The 18,259-nt window shown below is 50.8% G+C and overlaps 1 protein-coding gene across 1 annotated transcript in view; it reads right to left on the bottom strand.

Annotated features, from left to right (window-relative positions):
- Positions 1-18,259, bottom strand: part of PPP2R5D (protein phosphatase 2 regulatory subunit B'delta) — a 23,310-nt gene extending 5,051 nt beyond the window's left edge. The window contains exons 1-3 of the mRNA XM_086371726.1: positions 18,125-18,259; positions 13,078-13,155; positions 241-451 (exon numbers count right to left, since the gene is read on the bottom strand). Of these exons, the coding sequence (XP_086227852.1) occupies positions 241-451; positions 13,078-13,155; positions 18,125-18,151 (316 nt within the window). The 5' untranslated portion in view covers positions 18,152-18,259. The remainder of the gene's footprint in view (positions 1-240; positions 452-13,077; positions 13,156-18,124) is intronic.

Here is an 18,259-nt window from a genome sequence, read left to right as displayed (position 1 = left end):
GGGGCGGGGAGGGGGGCCGTGGTCAGGTCTCCTCCCTGGTCCTTCACTGCGCTGCCCTGCTCGCCTTGCAGGGCCTTCCCCTCCCGCTTCCTGCTGCCATCCTGCTCCCCTGGCACCCCAGGGCAATCCGCCTCACATTCTCTAGAATGTCCACCCCCCAAATACCCCCAAACTGCTATTCTGCCGACGCCCACTGTCCCCTCGGCCTGATCCCCAGCCCCCCTGACCTTCCCCGAGTACCTTTCAGGGCAGGAAGCTTCTGCAGCTCCCGGTTCTTGCTGAGGTTGAAGCGGGAGGAGCTCTGTCGTCGCTCCTTCTTGACAATCTGGGGGCCCCCCGAGTACTTGATCTTGCTGAGCTGCGTGGGGGGCGGCGTGCTGTTGCTGGGACGCTTGTTGGATGATGGCGGCTGGGGTTGTGGCTGGGGCTGGGGCTGCGGCTGCGGCTGGGCCTGGTCAAACGAGCAATTCACTGAAGTCCACTCGCCAAGCTCTACTTCCCACTCCTGCCCTGCTCCATTGCCCACCTCCAGCCACCTCCACGACAAACCCCCCGGCCCCACGTACATTTATGCCTCTACAGGCCTGAGCAGCAAACAGCTGCTTCCTGCCCCAAAGGAGCCAAGGCCAGAGTCACAGGCAACTTCAGACTGTGGCCCTGGAAGGGAGTGAGTGGCCTAGAAGCCATGTCACCCAAAGTGATGCCCACTGCCTGTGCACGAAGAGCCTTTAGAACACTCACTCGTGTTCTTCAAGAGCTAAAGCTAACTGACGGACTGATGGTGACAGAAGTGAGACCCGTGGCTCTCCTGCCAGGGCGGAGATGCCAGTGGTGTGCGCGCACCGGGGAGGGGAGGGGGATGTGGGAAGTGACTGAGAAGGTGCATGAGGAACCTTTTGATTAATGGAAACATTCTGTATCTTGACTGGATCAGGGAGGTGGTTCATAGCACAAACATAGGTAAAAATTCATCAAGCAGTATGCTGGAGATTACCGGATTTTATCATTTACCGAATATGTGACATTCTCTAGTTAAAAGTTAAAAGAAAGAAATTCCTTCTAGTAGTTTAACTTCTAGAAATGCAGTTTAAGAAAAATTCTAAGTAGGGACTTCCCTGGTGGTCCAGTGGCTAAGACTACACACTCCTAATGCAGGGGGCCTGGGTTCTATCCCTGGTCAGGGAACTAGATCCCACAAGGCACAACTAAGCACAGCCACATAAATAAAAAATTTTAAAGGGCGTGGAAATTTTAAAAAGTGAAAAATCCTAAATATAAAAAAAGGTTTAGTGGGAAAATACTTTTTATGGTCATATAATGGCAAATACATAAATGAATACATGGAAATCACAGAGTTAAAATTATGTTTATGAAAACTATGTACTCAGTGTAATCATACGTGGTTCAGCTGTGAACAATATTTACACAGTCATAGTAATTTACCCAAAATGGATGGTAAGTATTTTGAGAGGAGGGGAAAATTGGGCACAGAGGTATAAGACACTGGGGCCTTAACTTTCCACATTCGGAAGTCAAGAGATAGCTGAACCTCGAAAACTTTTTTTAAAAAGCAGTAAAAAAGTTATTTGGAGTAGAAAAGTCAACCTCCAAGGAAAGAGTTAGGAGTTGAATGTGGCTGCCACAACAGGACAACAAAGACCAGGGACAGGGCTGCCCTGCTCATTATAAGCCCAAGAGCGCTATCTGGGACTCCCTGGCAGTCCAGTGGTTAAGACACTGTGCTTCCAATGCAGGGGGTGGAGGTTCAAACCCTGGTCAGGGAACTAAGATCCCACATGCCACACAACGTGGCCAGAAAATTTTTTTTAATGAAAAATATACATACATATATAAACAGTACACTATCTGGCTTTCTGAACTATTACCATATTGATAAAAATTAAAAAGCCTAAAAGTATAGAATGAGAGAAAACTGCTCCCTACTGCTCCCTATGCTAAGTTAAATAAGCAGAATGCAAACCTGTATATACAAAATGAGCTCACCTACTTTAGAGCACATGCACAGAACCCAAAACCCAGGTAAGAAAGAGAAGAACAAGTGCACTGTGTTCATGACTATCTCCTGTGACAGCAGAATTAGACATGACTGTTTCCTACTCTTCTAACTTTCTTTTTTTACAGGCTGACACTGCTTTTATAAGACAGCTAATTTCCTAAAGCTGTTTCTTTACTTCCTCCTGGACACGGGAATCAGAGCCCCATGAAGCCCATTTTCAGAAGCACGCACCCAGGTGGTCTGCGGGGCTGGGAGAGGGGAGACTCAGCCTCAGGACAACCCCTGCCCCCACCAGAGAAGAGACTGTGGGGGGACCATGGGAGTGAGGTCACGTCTGGTTGGGGACCCACTCCACAGGAAAGCTGTGCTCCTGTCCTCACACCTGCCATCCCTGCCTCCTCTGCAGCCCCCTCCACAAACTTGCACTTCATAAAATAAGAATGGGGGGAATTCCCTGGTGGTCCAGTGGTCAGGACTCCAAGCTTCCTGCCCTTCCATTGCAGGGGCCACGGGTTCGATCCCTGGTTGAGGAACTAAGATCCTACATGTAGCACAGCCAAAAAAACGAACGAACAAAAAAAAATTTTTTTTAATTAAACTTAAAAAAAAAAAGAACAGGAGAATATGAAATTCTCTGCAATAAGGGGGAAGGAGGAAGACACACACTATGCTTTGTGTGCTCTTGAATTTTTTATAAAAACAATGTCTCAAGCTTGTGACCTATCTCAGGATCAGAGGCAGAAGACAAACGCTGGGTCCAGCCTGGGCAGGCGGTGAGTCCAGTGTAGCTCACGACCGCTTCAGCCATCTGGCCCTCTCCTCCACCTGAAATGAACCCCAGACACCAATCTGACCAGGGGAACCCAAAGAAGTGGGGCAAGAGCGGCCACCAAATGCCTCGCTTGCCAGGACTACACCAAGCCAGCGTGATCTTGGTTAGAGAGTGCAAGGCACCCTGGAGTCTGGGGTCTCTCTTCCTGTGCATGGAGGACAGATCACACATCGGTGGAGGATTGGGGAGAGAGGCAGAAGGTCAGCGGGGCCAGAGCCTGGTGTGCCTCGGACTTTCCCCGCTTCAGGCTTCCATTTCTCTGTTGCAGGAACAGCCAAATCCTTATCTGCGGAGCTTGATGGTCAAGAGCACAGACTTCGGTCTGACCCCTGATTGTACTGTTTATTAGCTGGGTAATCTTCAGGACCATCACAGACGGTCAATACTGAAATCAGACTGATTATATTCTTTGCAGCTGAAGGTAGAGAAGCTCTATACAGTCAGCAAAAACAAGACCTGCAGCTGACTGGCTCAGATCATGAACTCCAAAGTGCAAAATGCAGGCTTAAATTGAAGAAAGTAAGGGAAACAACTAGACCATTCTGATATGACCTAAATCAAATCCCTTACGATTATACAGTGGAGGTGAGGAATAGACTCAGTGGATGATATCTGGTAGACAGAGTGCCTGAAAAACTATGGATGGAGGTTGGTAACATGGTACAGGAGGTGGTGACAAACCATCTCAAGAAAAAGAAATGCAAGCAGGTAAAGTGGTTGTCTGAGGAGGCCTTACAAATAGCTGAGGAAAGAAGAGAAGCCAAAGGCAAAGGAGATAGGGAAAGATACACTCAACTGAGTGCAGAGTTCCAGAGAACAGCAAGGAGAAATAAGAAAGCCTTCTTAAGTGAATAATGCAAAGAAACAGAGGGAAACAAAAGAATGGGAAAGACTCGAGATATCTTCAAGAAAATTGGAGATACCAAGGGAACATTTCATGCAAAGACAAGCACAATAAAGGACAGAACTATAAGGACTGAACAGAAGCAGAAGAGATTAAGAAGAGGTGGCAAGAATACATAGAAGAACTATACAAAAAAGGTCTTACTGACCCAGATAACCAAGATGGTGTGGCCACTCACCTAGAGCTGGACATCCTGGACTGTGAAGTCCAGTGGGCCTTAGGAAGCATTAGTACAAACAAAGCAAGTGGAGGTGATGGAATTCCAGCTGATGTATTTCAAATCCTAAAAGATGATGCTGTGCAAGTACTGCAGTCAATATGCCAGTAAATTTGGAAAACTCAGCAGTGGCCACAGGACTGGAAAAGGTCAGTTTTCATTCTAATCTCAAAGAAAGGCAATGTCAAAGAATGTTCAAACTACCATACAATTACACTCATTTCACATGCTAGGAAGGTTGATGCTCAAAATACTTCAAGCTGGGCTTCAACAGTACATGAACCGAGAACTTCCAGATGTTCAAGCTGGATTTAGAAAAGGCAGAGGAACCAGAGATCAAATTGCCAACATTACTAGATCATATAAAAAGCAAAGGAATTCAAAACAAAATATCTACTTCTGCTTCGTTGACTACACTAAAGCCTTTGACTGTGTGCATGCATACATGCTCAGTCGCTTTAGTCATATACTTAAGACCATATGGATTGTAGCCCACCAGCCTCCTCAGTCCATGGGATTCTCCAGGCAAGAATACTAGTTTGGGTTGCCATGCCCTTTTCCAGGGGATCTTTCTGACCCAGGGATAGAAGCCATGTCTCAGTATTGCAGGTGGATTCTTTACCGACTGAGTCACCAAGGAAGCCCTTTCACTGTGTGGATCACAACAAACTGTGGAAAATTCTTAAAGAGATGGGAGGGACTTTCCTGGTAGTCCAGTGGCTAGACTCCATGCTCCCAACACAAGGGGCCTGGGTTCAATCCCTGGTCAGGGAACTAGATCCCACATTCCGCAACTAAGAGTTTGAATGTCAAAACTCACAGGGCAGCCAAATAAATAAATACTCTTTAAAAAAATAATAATAATAAAATAAAGAGATGGGAATACCAGATCCCCTTACCTGCCTCCTGAGAAACCTGTATACAGGTCAAGAAGCAACGGTTAGAACTGGACATGGAACAACGGACTGGTTCCAAATTGGGAAAGGAGTACATCAGGGCTCTATATTGTCACCCTGCTTATTTAACTTATATGCAGAGTACATCATGTGAAATGCCCGGCTAGATGACTCACAAGCTGGAATCAAGACTGCCAGGAGAAATATCAACAATCTCAGACACGCAGATGATACCACTCTAATGACAGAAAGCAAGGAGAGATTGAAGAACCTCTCGACGTGGGTGAAAGATGAAAGTAAAAAAGCTGGTTCAAAACTCAGCATTCAAAAAACTAATTTCATGGCATCTGGTCCCACCACTTCATGGCAAATAGATGAGGAAACAGTGGAAACAGTGACAGATTTTATTTTCTTGGGCTCCAAAATCACTGTGGGTGGATTGCAGCCATGAAATTAAAAGACGCTTACTCCTTGGAAGAAAAGCTATGACAAACCTAGACAGCCTATTAAAAAGCAGAGACATCATTTTGCTGACAAAGGTCCATCTAGTCAAAGCTATGGTTTTTCCAGTAGTCATGTATGGATGTGAGAGTTGGATCATAAAGAAGGCTGAGCACTGACAAATTCATGCTTTCAAACTGTTGTGCTGGAGAAGACTCTTGAGAGTCCCCTGGACTGCAAGGAGATCAAACCAGTCAATCCTAAAGGAAATCGACCCTGAATATTCATTGGAAGGACTGATGTTGAAGCTGAAGCTCTAATACTTTGGCCACCTGATGCAAAGAGCTGACTCACTGGAAAAGACCCTGATGCTGGGAAAGATTGAGGGCAGGAAGAGAAGGGGATGACAGAGAATGAATGGTTGGATGGCATCACTGACACAATGGACATGAATTTGAGCAAACTCTGGGAGATGGTGAAGGACAGGGAAGCCTAGCATGCTGCAGTTCAGGGGGTCTTAGAGACTTGAACACAATTTAACGAATGAACAACAATACCACCTCCAGGAGGTCACAGCCTCTCTGCACCTCATTTGTAAAGCAGGGACAGCGACAGGACTGACCTCACAGGGCTGTAATGAACAGTACAAGGCACATGGAAGTATCCTATAAGTAGTATCTTCTCTATTAATACTCTTATCATTTCCCATCCTTGGAAATCCCGGAAACGAGCACCTCAAACGTTCCTTAGGGGGACTTCCCTGGTGGTCCAGCGGCTAAGACTCCATGCTGTCAATGCAGGGGGCCATGGTTCAATCCTTGGCCAAGGGACTCGATTCCACATGCCACAACTAAAAATCCCGAGAGCTGCAACTAAGACCTGGCACAGCCAAATAAATATTTGAAAAGACCCACCTTCTCGCAAAAAGCCTTCTCCAGGCCTTGCTTGTCCCCACTCCGCCCCCAACCTCCTGACACTGCTTGCCTGTTCCACTGGCTCTGTGATCATCCCCAGTGACACCTCTTGCTCGCTCTGTGTATGTGTCATCCCCTCACTAGAAAGCAAGCCCCTTTAAAGCCAGGACCCTGGTTTGTATGCCTCTAGGTCTCCTCAGCACTGGCACCTAGCAGGCATTCAGCAGATGACTGGTTGTTTGATGGAGGGGCCAAGCCCAGGCCCATCCCCACAGGCCCCTCCTGTGCCTGCCGGGGACCCTCCAAACAAAGCCCTGCACAGTGGTTGGGGCACAGCAGGAGCGAGAAACACCGAGGAGATGACAGTGATGGGCTCGGCGGCAGCTGAGGAGTGAGACTCAGGAATAAGACATCTCTCTCCATCTGTCCAGGTAAGATGCAAAAACCCGCATCTGCATGAACTTCTGACTGAGGGGACATCCAGAGAAATGAGGCATTCTTCCCAAAAAGGGAAAAGCAAGACCTCAATTTTCTGTGCTAACGAGCAGAGGGTTGGACTAGATCAGTAGTTTGCCAAACATTCTCCAAGTAAGGTTTTAAGAAAACAGACGTTGCATGGCTGAAAATCATAGTTTTAAAAAAACCACCCAATGAGTTGATGCCTAAGGTCCCTTCCCCAGCAGGGACTGAAGGCTGGGGTGGCCAGAGAGCCGCTGAGCCAGCTTGCCCTGCCCTGCCCTGTCCCTACCCCACTGGGCCACCCTGGTTTTAGAAGGACCATTGGCTCCCAGGCCCCAGATACAAGGAGCAGCTGAGAGACAGCTGGTCTGGCCAGCAAAGTCCTGGTCTAGGAAACATACTTGTCAGAGGGAGTATGGGTGTGTGCCAGGAACTCATTCATGTTCAACCCTTTCTCCTTAAGGCTCTAGCATCCAATGTCTCCTTCACTGACCTGGGCTAGAGATGAGAGGCAGGGGCATCTCCAGGAGAACCTTCTGCAGCCATCAAAGTATGGGTGGACACTGCCCAAGGGCAAGCTAGTGACCTGCCCGCTACCCTCTCCTGTATCCTGCCTGCTCCCACTTCTGAGACTCCATAGTGGCTGTCACCTCTGCCTGAAGAGCCTTCCTTTCCATTTCTTTTTTTTTTTTTTTAATATTTATTTATTTCACAGCGTCGGATCTTGTTGCAGGTCACGGACTCTCGTCGTGGCACATGGGCGGGGAGCAGGCTTAATTGTCCCACAGCATGTGGGATGTTGGTTCCCGTATCAGGGTCCAACCCGCAGCCCCTGCATCCCAAGGCAGATTCATAACCAGTAGATCACCTGGTGGCTCAGACAGTAAAGCATCTGCCTATAATCTGGGGGACCTGGGTTTGATCCCTGGGTTGAGAAGATCCCCTGGAGAAGGCAATGGCAACCCACTCCAGTACTCTTGCCTGGAAAATTCCATGGATGGAGGAACCTGGTAGGCTACAGTCCATGGGGTGTAAAGAATCGGACACGACTGAGCAACTTCACTGGTCTGTAGCCCACCAGGGAAGTCCCCTCCTCCCACTTCTAAACTTACAACAGGATCAAGTTCCAAGAAGCCTTCCTGGATGCAGGCCTCCAGCAATCCAGTGGGGCCGTGAATTGACGCATCATACCCACACTCAGGAGAGACTGCAACCATACTTGCCCACTCTGAACCAATCGCATTTCAAGCTGATCCTAACGCAGGCACCAGTAATCATTAAACCCATATATTTAAACATAAACTGGCATGTAGAAATATAATTTAAGCACTATAGAAGGTATTGTAGGAAAAAGATGAAAGATAAAATTATCAGTGAAAAATGAAAGATTAATGTTATAGCTTTTGCACAGTGAATTAACTGGCTGAATGAAGATCATTGTAGTTTAAAACTCTGGAAATCAGAGAGGCATTTTCTCCTGTACTGACACCAAGAGCTAGCTCTACCCACCTGTGCTTAATGCAGTCCTTCCTTCATTTATGCACGAATCACACTATGCATTGCAGATGAAAAGGTGAATAAAGTAGGGCCCTTGCCCTCAAAGCGCTCACAGTTCAGTTGGCAAGACAGACACGAAAGCAATCATTAGTACACAGGCAATACGAAACCAGAGAGCAGCAAAAGGTTTGGGAACACAGAGGGCTGAGTGACAAACGCTGCCTAAAGACCTAGGGAAGCCATCCCTGAAGAGGTGACTTTTGCTTCGGCTCTTAAAGGATAAACACAGGTTCAGGCAGAGAATGAGAGGAAAGGGGACTTTCCTGGTGGTCCAGGGGCTAAGGCTCCGAGCTCCCAACGAGGGTGTCTGGGTTTGATCCCTGGTCAGGGAACTAGATCCTGCAAGCCGTAATTAAGACCCAGCACCGTCAAATAAATAAATCAAATAAAAAATTTTAAAATAAAAAGAATGAAAGGAGAGGGAAAAAAAGCAGTCCAGGCTAATTAATGTGCGTGTTAGCTGCTCTACTGCTGCTGCTAAGTCGCTTCAGTCGTGTCTGACTCTGTGCGACCCCATAGACGGCAGCCCACCAGGCTCCCCCGTCCCTGGGATTCTCCAGGCAAGAACACTGGAGGGGGTTGCCATTTCCTTCTCCAATGCATGAAAGCGAAGAGTGAAAGTGAAGTCGCTCAGTCGTGTCCGACTCTTAGCGACCCCATGGACTGCAGCCTACCAGGCTCCTCCGTCCATGGGATTTTCCAGGCAAGAGTACTGGACTGGGGTGCCATTGCCTTCTCTGGTTAGCTGCTCAGTCGTGTCCAACTCTTGGCAACCCCATGGACTGTATGCAGCCCACCAGGCTCCTCTGTCCATGGGATTCTCTAGGTAAGAATACTGGCATGGACAGCCATGCCCTCCTCCAGGGGATCTTCCCCACCCAGGGATTGAACCCAGGTCTCCAGCATTGCGTTGCGGGCAGATTCCTTACCGTCTGAGCCACCAGGGAAGCCCCCAGACTAATGGGATGACATCAATAAGGCTCATAGCATTGAAAGGTGGGAGGTCTAGGGGGGTTGGAAGACAGGGCAGGGCCAGCCCACGAGGGCTGAGGGTGGGAATTTGAATTTGTGAGCAATGAGATGACAACAGGAGTTTTTCAGCAAAAGGCCTGATAGGACCAAAAATGCTTTCAGGGTAACAACTCTGTCTACAGGGGTGTCAGGCTGAAGTGGAGGAGACTCAGATTACTTCCTCCTCCCTTTGTCCCTGCTCCCAGAACTCAAGACAGGGCACAGAGCATATGAACTGCTCTCTCCAAAGACAGACCAGGAAAGACCCCTGGCTTGCAGCAGGTCTGACCTGATCTCTCAAGACTCTTTTCCATTCTAAGATTCTTCACCAGCCTATCAGGTCATTAAGAACACCAGAGGACTGGCTCCCAAGCCACACAGGCCTGGGTTGAATTCCAGTTCTGCTGTTTTACTGCCGAGTACAAGCTACTTCATATCACTCAGCCTCAGTTTTGTCTGTAAAATGGAGCTTAGGATGATAACAGATGCCCTCAGGGGAGTGCTGTAAAGATTAAATGATAAGATTATAAGATCAAGTGCATGCCAAGTAATTAGCACCCTGCCTGGGTCAGAGTGTGCTGGGTCCCCCCAAAATTTACATCAACATCTGTGAATGTGACCTTATTTGGCAACAGGATCTTTGCAGATGTAATCAAGTTAAAATGAGGTCACATTGGATTAGGGTGGGCCCTAAATGCAACATGATTGGTATCCTATTAAAAGGGAAATTTGGACACAGACATAGAGGCACAGGGGGCTTCCCTGGTGGTTCAGTGGTAACAATCTGCCTGCCAACGCAGGAGACGCAAGCTCATTCTCTGGGTTGGGAAGATCCCCTGGAGAAGGAAATGGCAATCCACTCCAATATTCCTGCCCGGGAAATCCCATGGACAGAGGAGCCTGGTAGGCTACAGTCCATGGGGTCGCAAAGAGTCTGACGTGACTTAGTGACTCAACAGAGGCACGGGAGAACGCTGAGTGAAGGCCGAGTCAGAGATTGATGCACCTACAAGCCAAGGGCTTCCCACGTGCCTCAGTGGTAACGAATCTGCCTCCAGTGCAGGAGATGCAAGAGATGCGGGTTTGATGCCTGGGTCGGGAAGATCCCCTGGAGGAGGAAATGGCAACCCACCCCAGTATTCTTGCCTGGGAAATCCCATGGACAGAGGAACCTGATGGGCTACAGCTCCTGGGAGGGCAAAGAGTCAGACACGACTGAGTACATGAGCTGAGGAACACCACGGACGGAAGAAAGCCACCAGAAAGGAGAGAAGCACGGAAGAGAGTCTTCCCTAGACCCTCAGAGGAGCGTGGCCTGCTGACACCTTGATTCCAGACTTCCAGCCTACAGAGCTGTGAGACCGTAAACGTCTGTTATTTTAAGCCACCCAGTTGGTGGTAACTAGTTATGGCTGCCCTAGGAAACTATATACAAGTACCTGCTCAATACAATACACATTGGCTGCTAGAAGTATTATTAGGATTAACTGGAAAGACCGGAAAATGTTTGACACAGGATAAGTTTGACTGTAAGAGCCCAAAGTTCAGGATTAGAAAAAGGGCAAGAGAAGGACTGTGCCTGGCAACTCCCCTGATGGTCCAGTGGTTAGGATTCTGCTCTCTCACTGCTGAGGGCCTGGGTTCAATCCCTGGTTAGGGAACTAAAATCCCATAAGTTGGGAAGCATGGCCAAAAAAAAAAGAGAGAGAGAGAAGGACTATGTCAAACAGTGTCTGATGTCCTGGGCCTCATGGCCTGGTCCCCAACCATTCCACCATCCCTCTGCCTACGACCACCCTCATGCATTTCTGCAAATTCACAAAGCAGAACTCCTGCAGTTGCCTCAGACACGTGAGGCTCCGTTTCACAAAACAGAGGCCGAGGTGAAGGCAACACTCCCCTTTTCCAGAGGGCGGCAGAGGAATCACAGCAGCTAGTCTCAGCTCTTTTCTTAACTTGCTTGGACCTTCATTTCCCTACCTATGAAAGAAGACAGTTAGCCTCTCAGGCTCCTTCTAGGTCTAACCTGAAGCTGGTTTGCTTGCTCACACACTCATGAATGCATTCAAATGCTAGTGCCTCTCGTGTGCCAGGCCCTTCAGTGTGAACAAGAGCCTCTTGGAGCTCACAGGCTAACATAGGAGACAACTGACACACAATGAATTCCCAGGAACTGTTCCGTTACTGCTGTGGTTGAGCGCTGCCGTGGGGTGATATAGAAGCCCTGATGCCCTGGGCATGGGGATGGGGGCAGGTGGTTCAGGAGGGCTGCTTGCAGAAAACGACAGCCAATGTGTCCAGTAACTGAACGAGCAGGAGCAGGTCAGGCAGAAGGTGGGAGCTGCCCCTGAGCTACTCCATTCTGTCCCTTTAAATCCTGTTTCTGGGATTTCCCTGTGGTCCAGTGACTAAGACTCCTTGCTCCCAAAGCAGGGGGCCTGGGTTCCATCTCTGGTCGGGGAATTAGATCCCGCATGCTGCAACTGAGAGCTCACGTGTTGCCACTAAAGATTCTGCATGCTGCAACTAAGACCCAGTGCAGCCAAATAAATATGTATTTTAATCCTGTTTCTAAGTCTCTCATGCCGTTTTGGAATCAGTTGCTGGCTCTGACCACCTCCCCTGCAGGTCCCACATGTCATGGCTCCTGAAGGGGAGACTGAGCCCGGAGAGGGCGCCCCCCCGCAGAAGCATCTCCAGGTGACCTCCTGTGAACCGAGGGCCCCAGCACACAGAGGAGGAAGCCAGCTGCTTTCATAGTGTGGTGGGGGAAACACATCTGGGGACAAGCCACTGCTTGTCCAGCACTGGGTGACAAGGACAAGCCGAGACACGTGTCCAGACACCAGGGTAAATTCCTCCTCTGTGGTCCTCAACTCCCACCTCTGTAAGGTGGGGCAAACCTCCCCAGCTGCCTCCCACCACTTGAGTGAAGCGAAAAATGATGGTTATAGGTGTAAAAAGTGCTTGGCCCTCTTTGGAAGTGACAGGGACCAGGAGTATCCAGAAGAATCAAGGGCCACAGTTAACCCCAACCAAACACTTTTTAGTCCATCTCCTCTCCACCCACCACCTCAACCCCTAAGACCTGCCTGGAATTAGGGAGTTCTATTTCCTTTTCATCTCCATCCCTCTGAACAGCTTAGCACAGGAGGCGGGAAGCATAGTAACAAGGATCACTAGCTTCCGGGTAACACAGACACCTGCTGATGCTCCCAGGACCGTTCAGCATCTGAGCATCCTACTAAACACACTTCCCAAACTTCCACGGACACACTCCAGACTTCCTTAAGTCCCTCCCCCATCCTGTGCACGCACAGCTTGCCATTTATTACTTTATGGCCCTAGATTGCCAGGCTGCGCTGACCTCTGCTCATGACTGTCCTTCAGCAGCTCCCATCTGATCCGCACCAAGGGCAGCAGGCCCAGCCCTGCCCAACTCAGGGACACTAGCCACTCCCCACCCCCGGTCCCACCCAGAGCCACGCTGAGGTCACTTGCTGCCCCCATTGAGCACCTGTGCACTTTCCCCTCCTCCCCAGGACCCAGGATCCCCCCAGCTTTTTGCCCTAAAAGAAAAGGAATTCTCAACCCTTTGGCAGACAGAGAACTGACTTTCACAGGAATGGCTGGGGAGTCGGGAAAACTGGAAGGCGTCTTTGGTCCATGGCAGCCAAAGTGAAATGCTGCCTGAGGATGGTCTGGCCAGCCTTTCCTTCCCTTCTGCCCGATAACCTCTGGCCCCCCCAGGGACCCCTCATCCCACTGGCCATCACGCAGCTGGAGCTGCTGCCTGCAGCATAACTAGGGCAGTGCCCACGTTTATTACCTCCTCCGTGCTCTCGCCTCCACCATCCTTGCTCGAACTGCTGGGCTTGGCCGTACCTTTGGCAAGCTTGGGGGGCTCCTGAGAGGGGGAGATGGAGAGTTAGCAGTTGATCAGGCAGGGGGAGGCCCTATCCACATCCCTTCGGTCTTATCCAATTATCCAATTGAATCAATCAGTCAGGACCCCTGAGCATGTACCTTAAACCTGGGGGAGTAGGGTGGGGTTTGGGGTACACCAAGGGAGATCGGTCCCTCAAGGGCACCAATGAATTTAGAATCTGGTTAGAAAGACAACTCCAACACACAATAATACAGCATGATCATGCTTCTTCACCTCACAGGACTGGTGTATGAGTCAGGGCCTCTGTCAAGTAAGAACGAGGGCGAGGAGGCTCAAGGGAAACGAATCCTGGAACAAGCTGCTCAGACTGGCTTCTGGTTAAAGTGGGCAGAGCGGGCCTAAGGCTCTCAGGCTAGAGGGAAGGGTCATCACGCTACACCCGAGGCTATCTGGGAAGACCGGGAAGCATTTTCTGGATATCACAAACAGCACCCAGACTAGTAACTGCTACTGGCATAATCAGTGGGGCCCAAGAATGCTGACAGGTATGGGAATTGTCCCAAGAAGGCCTTGGTGGACAGGCACAAGGACAGGGATGGGGGTAAGGCCCTGAAGGGTTATGAAGAGTGAGCACTAGTCTGAAGTCTCCCTTGGGAACCTGGCTGCGGGCTCAGAGCCCTGGCCTGCCCAGCATCTCTTCCTATGCTCCAGGCCAAAAAAAACAACTGCCCAGGGAACAGGATGGGGAGAATGGGAAAAAGACTTGGGGATTTCGATCCGACTGCAAGCTCAACACAAATCATCCATGTGCTGTGGCTGCCACGGCAGCTCATGTGACCTGCCGTCCGGTTAGCAGACCTGTGCAGCGTGCGTGTCCTTGACACTGACGGAGCCATCCTGGAGGCTAGCTCAATCGGGAGCCTCAGACTTTGGGAGGGACAAAGACAAATCCTAGGTTTTGTTCAGGAGGGAAATACAACCCATACTGGGAGTATATTCAAAAGCATGTCCTGAGAGCAACAGCTGCAGGAACTGGGATAGTTAACAATGGGAGGGAGGAGCCCTGGCGGGTGGGGGAGCTAGAGGGATCCTTACAAATAAATGAAGGGCTGCCATGTGGACTAAAGATGCAACTTGTTCTACGTGGACCCAGAAGCCCTAAGAGCCACGGGCTAAGGTAGCAGGAAGACAGGCTGAGACTACAAACGAGGAAGACTTTTCTCCTGGAGCAGCTGCACAGAAACCTGCTGTAGGGAGGCGGCAGCGCCCCACCTGACAGCACGCGAGCAGAGGTGCACTGAGGCCTCCTCCCAGGCACGACGCAAAAGGGACCCCAGCCTTAAAGGCAGATGGGTTTGGGGGACTTGGAAATCACTTCCAGCTCTGAGATCCTGCGACTCCTGAGCACCTGAGCCCCTTCAGTGAGAAGTGTTAAACCCAGTGATTATGCTGATGGGGGCTAAAGGATTTCAGGGAGAAGCGAGCGCTGCGTGGGCTGGAGCAGGGGGAAGGCTTCCTGGGGGCGGGGAGGCAGGGAGCTGTTTCTAGGCGTGGAGCAGCTCCAGTCATGAAGGAGCCATGCGTGTGCTCTAGGCGGCTGAGCGCCTCCCCCGTGGCCCCTCACTGGGCTGGGCACCCTCACCCCTCGCCAAGGGGCCAGGGAGAGGCACAGAACATGGGGCAGAGAGGAGAAGGATGAGGGGGTGCCTGCAGGATGCAACACTGGGGCGACCGTCTGCACACACCCCAGTCGTGGGCTTCTGGGACACAGCTGGCCCACGTGCACACACGTCTCACTTCTCTCCTTGACCGTGGGTTCCTCGTTCCTTTCTGTACCCCTCCACCCACCCTGCAGCGCTCAGACATCTTTCTCAGGGAATGTGCCAAAGAGAGACCCCGGCTGCTTGCGGGGGTGTGTGCTGAAGGGTGGTGGGCAGTGGGAACCAGGCCTCCACCCTTGCTCCCTGGCCCCCGCAAGACAACAGGCAAAGTGCACACGCTTCAGCCCATCCCAGCCGTCCAGGGCCACACGGCACTGTGGTTTACAGCCAGCCATGTGTTCCCAGCCCAGCTCTTTGTAGCTACACAATCATGGGCTAGTTAACTAACCTCGCTGAGCCTGTTTCCTCGTCTATTCAGTGCCGACAATCAAAGTACCTGATTCCTTCTGCTTATTTAATGTTTTTATTTTTTAATTTTTTGGCTGCACCGCACGACATGCAGGATCTTAGTTCCCGGACCAGGGACTGCACCCACACCCACCGCGGTGGAAGCTTGCAGTCTTAACCACCGGGCCACCAGGGAAGTCCCCCTAGTTCCCTTTAGTACAGTGTCTGGCACGTGAAAAATGAAATGTTAGTCAATGTTATTACTATTATTATGAACAAGAAAGTGGGAGGGAGTGGGGACACCTCCACCCAGCAACCAAAAAGACAGAAGTCCTAGATCAGAATGTGAGGGAAGAGGAGGGATGCAAATCTCCCCAAGGGTTGACTCAGCGCTCATACATTGAGCGCCTAAGGTGTACAAGGATGACACCAAACCAAAATGGAGCTTAGTTATTTTCTCAGGGGGAAGAAAAGACATGTCCACAGTTCCAGTCCAAGGGAACACAAAAAGGCCATAAGTAACCTACCAAGTGTTCTGCAAATCCAGGGGAGAAGGGAGGGCTCACCCCCAACTAAGGGTTTGCAATGGGCTTTAGGAAAGAGGCCATGATGTTTGGCCAAGAATGGGACCACCAGAGATAAAGGAGAAAGGGGAGAAACGACAGATGAGCAATACAGATCCTCCATCCCCTCCTCCTCTCTGTCCCCACCCCACTTAGGCAAACCCCAGTCACATTGTCAGGACTTGTCAACCATAGAAGGAGGCCAAATGCAACTGGAAATCAAAAGTAGAAAGTTACACCTTAAAGGGGATCAGAGGTGCCTGGCCCATGCACCCCGATCCTTCTCATACTCTTTCCCAACCAAACACTTACACCTGTGGTCCTAGAAAGTCTTAAGAGATTTTCTTCTCAGTCCTCTAGTAGATAAAGGCTTTCTGTGGATGAGACAGTGTCTGTTCCATCAGACTAAAAACTACAGATCAGGGATGTCTCTGGCAGTCCAATGGTTAACACTCCATGCTTCCAGTGCAAAAGGCTCAGGTTTGATCCCTGATAGGATAACTAAGATCCCACAGGCTGGGCAGTATGACCAAAAAGTAAAAATTAAAAAAACAAAAAAACAAGCTACAGATCGGCAAGGAACTCATCAGCTTCTTCTGAATTTCATCCCTCTCCACACTCCTCGTAGAAGCCCTTCAGCCCCTGGTGTGGCTGACTTGTGCGTGTATCACCTACAGCTAAGCTGCCCAAACCACCTCAGCATGCCGGCTTCCCAAGGGCACGGGGCCTGGGTGGGGCACCCAAACCTGCCCAGCTCAGCTCCCTAGGAGGTACAGTGCCTTCTATACCATTACTAACCCAACGTTCAGAATCTCAGGCCCTGAGAGGTTATGGGGACAATCCAGAATCAGAGCCGTCTGACAAATCTCCATCGGCCCCAGGATAAGGAGTCTAATTGATAAGGTCAGAGATGGCACAAGCAGCAACCCAGCCAATCAGAGGGCAAAGGAAAACAAGACATCTCTGGGGTCATAAAGTGGGTGAAGAGAACACCAGGCCAGAGCTGGCGTCCACCGCGAGGGGCCAGCCCCGGGGAAGAGAAGAAGCTAGGGGAGGCTGGAACTGGTATCCTAGCATCCTCTGTGTGAGTCTGTACCTCAAAGGAACCACACCTCTGAGTCAGACCTCAGCAACAGCAGGAAATAAAGGATACAGAAAGACAGGAATGAAGAAGATGGGAAGGCAGTTCGGAGGTAGAGGAGGAAGGTGAAAGAAGGCAACATCAAGAAATGGCCTGTCAGGACACCAGACAAAAAGCAAGGGTGTCCAGGGGTGGCTCGCCTGTGGGCTAAGAAGAAAAGCTAATCTGTCTGTGAGGGCAGATTCCCAATTTGAGGATAGTATGGCCCTGGAAAGACAGAAACCCAGCACTGGTACAAAAAAGGAAAACTGCAAAGGTTATCCTCAATTAGGAATAAGGGGAGGGGCCTGCCCAGATGATGAAAGGTGACTGGTTTAGGATGAACCTGGGAGCGGGGTGATGCCTGTTATCAAGGCTTTGGTACAGAGGAGGCCTTTAAGTCAGGAGACCTGATATTACAGATGGGCCTCCAGGAGACTGTGTGACCTTGGCCCAGTCCCTTCCCCTGCCCCTAGGATCGAGGCCTCAGTCTCCTCATCTGTATCATAAGGGATTGCACTGAATGCGCTCAGACACCCTGACTTCCAAGGTTCCATCAGTAGAAGGAAGGGTTCGGTCCTGGTTTACAAGTTTGTGTGTGAAGGAAGAACTAGAGGGAGGGGCCTAGGCCAGATTCGGTGGAGGAGAGAGAAAAGCAGAGCTGTTCTAGGTCAAGGAGCTTGGCGGGGAGGGAGAAGGTTGCTGTAAGGGACGGTGGAGAAGGCAGGCCCAGGCCCAAGCCCAGACGGGTGAGAAGAGGAGGGTCGAGAAGGGGCTGCGCGGGGCTGAAAAGGGGGGGCTAGTTCTGGAGGGAGGTGCTGTCTCAAATAAGCGGCTGTCCCAAACGGCAAGCGGGTGGGGGATGGGGAGGTGATGGGGGGAGAAAAAGCAGGAGAGTGACCTGGGAGCGAGGCAGGATCTGGAGGGAGGAGGTTACCCTGGGCCGGGGGTCGGTGGAGAGAGGAAGGGAGGTGCATGTGGGGCGGACTCTATCCCGGACAAGGGTGGAAGCTTTCTCAGCTGCGGCAAAGGCTGGAGGTGCGACGAGCAGCGGGGATGGAGGGCTGGCCCCGGGGAGTCCTGCGGGGGCCGGACGGGAGGGTCGGTCTGGGGCTGTCCCGGGCCTGGCTCGGGCCCCTCCCAGAGTTCCGCGCAGGCCCCCGAGGCGGAGGCGCGGGGAAAAGGACCACGCTCACCTTCTCCTTCTTCAGTTTATAGGGCATCTCGGCCCGTCCGGACCCTGCCCGGCTCCTGCGGCCCCGCTCCGGCTCCGGCTTTGCTCGGCCGCACTCGGCCCGCTCGGCGTCTCTTCGCCACCGCCTGCGCGCTGC

Source organism: Bos grunniens, chromosome 23 (assembly GCF_055505025.1).
Source record: "Bos grunniens cultivar Pamir isolate PY7600 chromosome 23, Bosgru_T2T1.0, whole genome shotgun sequence".
NCBI classification, from domain to species: Eukaryota; Metazoa; Chordata; class Mammalia; order Artiodactyla; family Bovidae; genus Bos; species Bos grunniens.
This window is presented reverse-complemented; position numbering and strand designations above follow the sequence as displayed.